At 53.8% G+C, this 8,297-nt stretch overlaps 1 protein-coding gene across 1 annotated transcript in view; it reads right to left on the minus strand.

Annotated features, from left to right (window-relative positions):
• Nucleotides 1–8,297, minus strand: part of ZNF236 (zinc finger protein 236) — an 89,152-nt gene that overhangs the window by 36,824 nt on the left and 44,031 nt on the right. The window contains exons 10-12 of the mRNA XM_023520814.1: nucleotides 7,630–7,693; nucleotides 7,096–7,248; nucleotides 4,677–4,907 (exon numbers count right to left, since the gene is read on the minus strand). Coding sequence (XP_023376582.1) covers nucleotides 4,677–4,907; nucleotides 7,096–7,248; nucleotides 7,630–7,693 — 448 coding nt within the window. The remainder of the gene's footprint in view (nucleotides 1–4,676; nucleotides 4,908–7,095; nucleotides 7,249–7,629; nucleotides 7,694–8,297) is intronic.

The raw sequence follows: 8,297 nt of genomic DNA on the forward strand, positions 1-8,297 counted from the left end.
CACCTGGGCGCCGCCAGCCCCCAGTGACTGTCCCGCTCTGCCTCCTCGTATCACCCACAGAAAAGCGCTGGGCTAAAGCAGGCTGTGGCCCTGACAGCAACCGGCTCAAAGGCCCACAGCGGCCCGTCCCAGGAACCCAGGCACGGCCGCCCAGCCAGCTCGCGCGCACTGCATCTGCGTCTCCCCCGCCCGCCCGTGCGAGCAGCGTCCGCACGTCCCTCCGCGTCCTCGCGCGCTCACTGTTCCTGAACAACGCGCCCTCACATCGCCGCTCAGCGACTCACTTCTGTTTCAGACCTGTCACTGCTTGATCTCTCGTCTCCTCCGCCCACCCCGCTGGTACAGCTTCTTGAGACTGGGAACTGTCCCCCGGTCACAGACAGGCTTGAGCCAGCACAGCACCTGCCAAGCAGGACACGCAAGTATGACGGAATAAATGAATGACCTGCTCTCAGTGTCTGGAACACCAGGGATGAAGGTGTCTGGAACCCGGGCTCACGGTCACCCTGCAGTGGACATCGCTGAGCCTGGGGAGTCACACGACATTCTCTGACGAGAACAGACACTGAACGTGAAGACTCTCCAAAATGGCAACTAAAAGAGTGATGATTCTGAGCTTCTGAAACCAAAACGGGAAGGCTCACTGCAGAGGCCCCGGTGACGCACCACGGCAACGTTGGCAGTTCAGTTACTTGACTGCTTGACATTTTATGCAAATAGGTTCAACAATGGTTAACATAAAAGTGCCACTTAATTAAAATTGTGAAATCCAAACAACCCCTGATAAGCCACGTGGCTGCTCCCTACTGAACTAAATGGAAAAATGATTTCTAAGGAAAAACTAATTTAAAAAATTTAAAAACTCTCCTTTCACAACTAAAATGAAATGTATAAACAAACTGATGCGAGAAATTTATCTGCTTTATCAGACAAGCTACACATGAAAAAGCAACAGAAGGAGAAACATAGGAAACTGAAATGATGTTCAGCAATTAGTTATATGAATTCCAGAAATTCATGGACGGACGTAAAACAAAATTCACAAGACAACTTTGAGAAAGCGAAAGCCTTCGCATGGCTGTCTTCTGTTTCACGGGGAAACAAGGCACTTCGCAAGTCAGAAAAGACGGTACTGCTCTTGCCATGTCCCACACCACAAAGGAATGCTTGCCGTAAGGGGCCCGGGGTGCGGGGGTGCTCAAAGCTCACCAACCGCCAGACCGGAAGCCGCCCGATCCCACGAGGGCGCCAGGCGCAACTGCCCAAGTCCTGCGACCAGACGCCGACTTCAGGGATGGCTCCGCGGGTGGCTGTGCAGCGGCAGCCAGGCCTGGGACTCCCCAGGCCGCACGAGACCTCACACGGCAGGGAGGCCAGTCCCGCCAGCCCCGCCAGCCCCACACCTCGCCTCGGCCAAGGCGGCCCGACCGCAGTGTACGTAGAGACTGCGGCCTGGCCGTCTGCACCAGGCCCCGCAGCGCTGGACCCCGTAAGGCCCAGGGACGTCACCCCCACCCGGGTGCCGGTTCCCCTCTCACCACCTGCCTCTGCAATACCCCCAGCCCCCACTGTCCTCCTCCCAGCTCCTCCTCCTGGGGCTTCCGGAACCTGTGTTCCGTGGTAAACAGATGCTCCGTTACAAACATCAGGAAACGCCGAGGCCGCTTCTCTTCCCTGTCAGAACGTCTCCAGCCGCACTGCTCCTGGAGCTCTCGCTCTCTGTCCCGAGGGCCCACTCTTCCGGGCAGACGAGCCCGAGCCTCGCACACTGGCCCGACCCCGTCTCCAGCCTGTCCTCACCTCCTTCCCGCCCTGCCTGCACCCCGTGAGCACACCCCGTTCATCCGATCCCCTGCCAAGCCATGCTTGGCCTGCACGTCCCTTGGTCCCTTCTGAAACGATGCGGATCACGTAAACAGAGGACCTGCACGGCGATGCTGCTCAGAGAAAACCGGAAGGAATAGTCTGTGCACGGACATGAGCGGGTCAGCCCCACACACTTCTCACCCGTCTGTCACTCGTCTGGACACTCAACACCTTTCCACGTCGGCGCCCCTGACGCTCTCCCGCCCTCCCGGGACATCCCCGTACCCAGGCCACTTCGGACACTGTGGCGGGCAGTTCCACTGCTCCTGACTACAATGGCCACCACGCTGCCGTGAACAACCTAGCACACGCACACCGTTCCCTGCGTGTCCCGACATGGAACCAAAGTTCCGGGCCGCCGTCCAGGCACATGGCTTTGGAACATGGCCCAGAGGCTTCTGAGCCCTGTGCAACGGGGTGTCCCAGCTTTTCCTTATTGAAGGAAGTGAAAATAACAGGCCTCATTTCTTAGGCGCTTCATTTTTTACCTCTAATAATTTTACAAACGTAAAGTTCTGTTAAAAAATTAGGCTAATTATAAGCTCTCAATCTTTGAAGAGAAAAATCAAGGATAAATCAAACACATGTAAAAGTCCTAAGGTCTTAGCTTTATTATGTCACTTCTACTAGACTATCGATGCTTTAGTGTTTTTTTTAAGGAAATTACTAATCTCAAAAAAAAGCATGAGTGGTTTCAGTTAATTAATGTGCTTCAAAAACAAACCAAAAATGTCCTTAAAACGTCCTAAAATTCCTTCTATAATAACAGGAAAGCTTTATTCCGTTATGGTGCTTGGGGGGGAAACAACCCAGTCTTGTAAGAGTTGTCGTATATTGTAAGTAGCAAGAGAATGCAAATATTGCAAAACGACAAACATAATGTGTATATGACAGATAACATACATAAAATAAAATCGACATCCTAGGTCAGACAAATGCATTAAAGAAAAGCAAGAGAAAGCCTTGATCGTGATTAAAGCATAAACGCGAACCTGGAGGATCAATCATTACTGCCCTGATGTTTAAGAGTAGATAACCAAAGCCTGGCTCGCTTCAAAGAAAAGACATTTCAAACATGGACGTTACCCAGAATGATATGATACTTACACACACAAGTAATCGTATATAAAGACAGTGATTTGTAAAGAACGGACATGACATATATACATACGCGTTTGAAATCTCAGAAGCAGCTACAGACAAGAATGTTACGATCCCCCCGACGCTACCATTTCCCAGTCTGCATGTCATTCTATTTAAAATTTAGTTCTTAAATTAGAAAAAAAGCATTTAGAGAAAAAGAGGCGGCACATCTAGTGAAATAGGAACCCCCAAGTGCACGCAGCCGCACAGCCATCACGGTGAGCACAGTCCTGGCGCAGGCACCGCCACACAGCGACGGAAAACCGAGGCATGGGGGGTGACGGGCTCTGCGGAGCACAGCCTGGCCTAGAGCGCAGAAGACACCGCCTCCGGCCCGTCCACCCACGGGCACGCCCCGGCTGTGTGGTGATAAGTCCCCCTGGCGCCCAGTTTTCACGTCTGCAGACGAAGGGAAGTTCTGGAAAGATGCCTTCGCAGCTCCTGTGCAGCTCTAAAAGCTTCTGAAACTGCATGACCGTCCAACACTGCTTCCTTAATATGCAGCCATCAAATTTCTTGGTATAGTATGTCTGAGGCGTTCTAATACTTTCCAAAGCAACGATCTTAGTATAAAACATTGTGTTTTAAGTAATCTCCCAATTAAGTCAAACGACTTTAAAAAAACAACGCGAAAACCCTCTCTGTCATTTACCAAGCTGTCCCCAAGGTTACAGTCACACCTTTTCTCACAGGACTCACGGAGCTCAGAGTCCGAGAGCAGAGACACACAAGCACACACGACAATGAAGCACGAGAATATGTATGGCATTTTACAACGTGAAGCCACCTCTAAGAGTCACCTCCCTCCTGCGTCTGGCTGGGCCCAGAGCAAAGGAGACGCCCGCTCCACTAATTCAGTCTAAGATGCGGGCGTCTAAGGCCAGCGAGCAAAACAGGTCCCGTCCTAACCCTGGCAAAGCAGCCTGGAGAATCCGAACCCCACTTTCACACAATTAAGCGTTTATACACTTCAAGGCCAGAAGCCCACAGGGGTCTAACTTGACTCATGGCAACTCTCAATATCTGGCAAAGTGAGGGTACGTTTCAAGCGTGAACGATAACTCTAGGGCCACTAAAAAAATGTTGAGTCTGTCCTGACTTTCACAGATCATCCTGCATGTCAGGAACAACACGAGCCGCTGGGAACCCACGGGCTGCGGTGAAGTGTAATCATGCTAAGTGAAACTGGCCCTTCGCTCTGTGAACTGCCCAAGCCAGGCAAGGGTGCCCAGGGCTCTAACCCACCACATGCCGATCTGGCTGCGCCCTGAACGATGAGAGCCCCTGAGGGTCGCGGCTCCAGGACTGAAGCAGCCCCCGAGCAGCACTGGACAGCAGACGCGGGTTTTCAGATCAACAGCAGCGTCACCTTGCGGTCCATGGGGCGGACACCGCCGTTCCCTGAGCTCCATCCAGGCAGCTTCCCCTGGGAGAACTCGTGCACTAGGACCGTCCCCCACGCGCCATCTCTCTTTTAGCTCAGCGTGTAGGGAGCGGGAGCTCAGTCGGAACCAGGACTCACACTCGAACTCTGACGGTGGAGCAAGCTCGCGGCCCGCTGCAGCACAGCACGCCTGGAGGGAACTTCGTCACCGTCACACCGCAGGCTGCCTGGGCAGGCCACTCGACGCCCCCACAAGGGACAGACGGACGGAAGAGCGTCTCACCTACGTCCGTGATGAGGATGGGCTCTTGCAGCGGGATGTCAGGAACTGGGGTGCTGGCCTTGCCGACGCGCACCTTGGCAGGTTTGCGCTGGTGCCTCATCTTTCTCAGCTCCGTGTGTTTGAAGTGGGAAGCGATGTGCGTCTTCCTGTGGCCTGAGGTTCGGAATTTTTTGTCACAGTGAGGACAAGCGAAAGGTCTGACTCCTAATGAAAATGAAAGCACACCGGAGAGTTACTTCAAGGAAATACAGCTCCACGATTAATGCCAACATAAAATTCCAATACTGATCTGAATATTCGAGTTCTCATTTCATGCTTATTATTTCAGGGCTATGATAAATTTGTCATTTTCCCTTGTTTGCATACAGTTCACATTACAGATGTTAAGACATGGGATGAGAGCATTTGAAGTAAAAAGATTTCCTCTTCAGAAGAGACACACGGACTTCCTAGTAGCAGCAGTCTTGAAGATTATCAAAGCGTGTGAGACTGCTCTCTGTCTCAGGTCATCACCTGTAACCTGGAGTCACACACCTGCCAGCTGCTGGGGTCCTGAGCGGTAAAGTTTAAACAGCACCTTAAACAGCACCGAGTGGTACTGGGCACTCAGGACTCAAGCAGGAAATGGCGGCTGCTACTGGTTGTAAATAACAACGCCTCTGCCGATGGGGCAGCAACACCCTCTGAACAGCCCTGCGCTATCACCTTCCTCCTCTGGAGGGAATCTCCTTCAGCTACCACTTTATGGGTGAATGAAAATGCAGATTCCAGGACATACAAAATTGACTAATTTCAGCTTTCTAAAAGTCCCCCACGGGTCAGCGGTCAGCTCCGCCCAGGAACCCCGCGGGGGGCGGGCGGGGGTCGCCGCTAACCTGGAGGGAGGGCTCCTCTCCGGTGTAGAGAAAAACAGGCGGCACATCTAGTGAAATACGGACCCCCAAGTGCACGCAGCCGCACAGCCATCACGGTGAGCACAGTCCTGGCGCAGGCACCGCCACACAGCGACGGAAAACCGAGGCATGGGGGGTGACGGGCTCTGCGGAGCACAGCCTGGCCTAGAGCGCAGAAGACACCGCCTCCGGCCCGTCCACCCACGGGCACGCCCCGGCTGTGTGGTGATAAGTCCCCCTGGCGCCCAGTTTTCACGTCTGCAGACGAAGGGAAGTTCTGGAAAGATGCCTTCGCAGCTCCTGTGCAGCTCTAAAAGCTTCTGAAACTGCATGACCGTCCAACACTGCTTCCTTAATATGCAGCCATCAAATTTCTTGGTATAGTATGTCTGAGGCGTTCTAATACTTTCCAAAGCAACAATCTTAGTATAAAACATTGTGTTTTAAGTAATCTCCCAATTAAGTCAAACGACTTTAAAAAAACAACGCGAAAACCCTCTCTGTCATTTACCAAGCTGTCCCCAAGGTTACAGTCACACCTTTTCTCACAGGACTCACGGAGCTCAGAGTCCGAGAGCAGAGACACACAAGCACACACGACAATGAAGCACGAGAATATGTATGGCATTTTACAACGTGAAGCCACCTCTAAGAGTCACCTCCCTCCTGCGTCTGGCTGGGCCCAGAGCAAAGGAGACGCCCGCTCCACTAATTCAGTCTAAGATGCGGGCGTCTAAGGCCAACGAGCAAAACAGGTCCCGTCCTAACCTTGGCAAAGCAGCCTGGAGAATCCGAACCCCACTTTCACACAATTAAGCATCTATACACTTCAAGGCCAGAAGCCCACAGGGGTCTAACTTGACTCATGGCAACTCTCAATATCTGGCAAAGTGAGGGTACGTTTCAAGCGTGAACGATAACTCTAGGGCCACTAAAAAAATGTTGAGTCTGTCCTGACTTTCACAGATCATCCTGCATGTCAGGAACAACACGAGCCGCTGGGAACCCACGGGCTGCGGTGAAGTGTAATCATGCTAAGTGAAACTGGCCCTTCGCTCTGTGAACTGCCCAAGCCAGGCAAGGGTGCCCAGGGCTCTAACCCACCACATGCCGATCTGGCTGCGCCCTGAACGATGAGAGCCCCTGAGGGTCGCGGCTCCAGGACTGAAGCAGCCCCCGAGCAGCACTGGACAGCAGACGCGGGTTTTCAGATCAACAGCAGCGTCACCTTGCGGTCCATGGGGCGGACACCGCCGTTCCCTGAGCTCCATCCAGGCAGCTTCCCCTGGGAGAACTCGTGCACTAGGACCGTCCCCCACGCGCCATCTCTCTTTTAGCTCAGCGTGTAGGGAGCGGGAGCTCAGTCGGAACCAGGACTCACACTCGAACTCTGACGGTGGAGCAAGCTCGCGGCCCGCTGCAGCACAGCACGCCTGGAGGGAACTTCGTCACCGTCACACCGCAGGCTGCCTGGGCAGGCCACTCGACGCCCCCACAAGGGACAGACGGACGGAAGAGCGTCTCACCTACGTCCGTGATGAGGATGGGCTCTTGCAGCGGGATGTCAGGAACTGGGGTGCTGGCCTTGCCGACGCGCACCTTGGCAGGTTTGCGCTGGTGCCTCATCTTTCTCAGCTCCGTGTGTTTGAAGTGGGAAGCGATGTGCGTCTTCCTGTGGCCTGAGGTTCGGAATTTTTTGTCACAGTGAGGACAAGCGAAAGGTCTGACTCCTAATGAAAATGAAAGCACACCGGAGAGTTACTTCAAGGAAATACAGCTCCACGATTAATGCCAACATAAAATTCCAATACTGATCTGAATATTCGAGTTCTCATTTCATGCTTATTATTTCAGGGCTATGATAAATTTGTCATTTTCCCTTGTTTGCATACAGTTCACATTACAGATGTTAAGACATGGGATGAGAGCATTTGAAGTAAAAAGATTTCCTCTTCAGAAGAGACACACGGACTTCCTAGTAGCAGCAGTCTTGAAGATTATCAAAGCGCGTGAGACTGCTCTCTGTCTCAGGTCGTCACCTGTAACCTGGAGTCACACACCTGCCAGCTGCTGGGGTCCTGAGCGGTAAAGTTTAAACAGCACCTTAAACAGCACCGAGTGGTACTGGGCACTCAGGACTCAAGCAGGAAATGGCGGCTGCTACTGGTTGTAAATAACAACGCCTCTGCCGATGGGGCAGCAACACCCTCTGAACAGCCCTGCGCTATCACCTTCCTCCTCTGGAGGGAATCTCCTTCAGCTACCACTTTATGGGTGAATGAAAATGCAGATTCCAGGACATACAAAATTGACTAATTTCAGCTTTCTAAAAGTCCCCCACGGGTCAGCGGTCAGCTCGGCCCAGGAACCCCGCGGGGGGCGGGCGGGGGTCGCTGCTAACCTGGAGGGAGAGCTCCTCTCCGGTGAGAAGCGCGAAGTGAGACCGCCGTGCGCGCTGCGCACCGCTCACGCGCAGTTTACAACAGCGAGCTCAGCGCGCTGCGCGCTCTCCCGCCGAGCGGCGGGTCTCAACGACCCTGGCGCCGCAGCCCTGACGCACTGGGGCCGCGACTACGACGGCACAGCTGAAGGGCAGGGCAGGCGAGAGGTCCCCTGTCCCTCAAGCCGCGGGGCCACGGTCCCGAGGCCAATGGCGGCCAGGGCCACGGGGCTTCCCACGTGGGCGACCTGCCCTCGCACTGGCCTAAAGCGACGCCGGGCCGCCGCA

This window comes from Pteropus vampyrus, unplaced genomic scaffold (genome assembly GCF_000151845.1).
Source record: "Pteropus vampyrus isolate Shadow unplaced genomic scaffold, Pvam_2.0 Scaffold277, whole genome shotgun sequence".
Taxonomy (NCBI): Eukaryota; Metazoa; Chordata; class Mammalia; order Chiroptera; family Pteropodidae; genus Pteropus; species Pteropus vampyrus.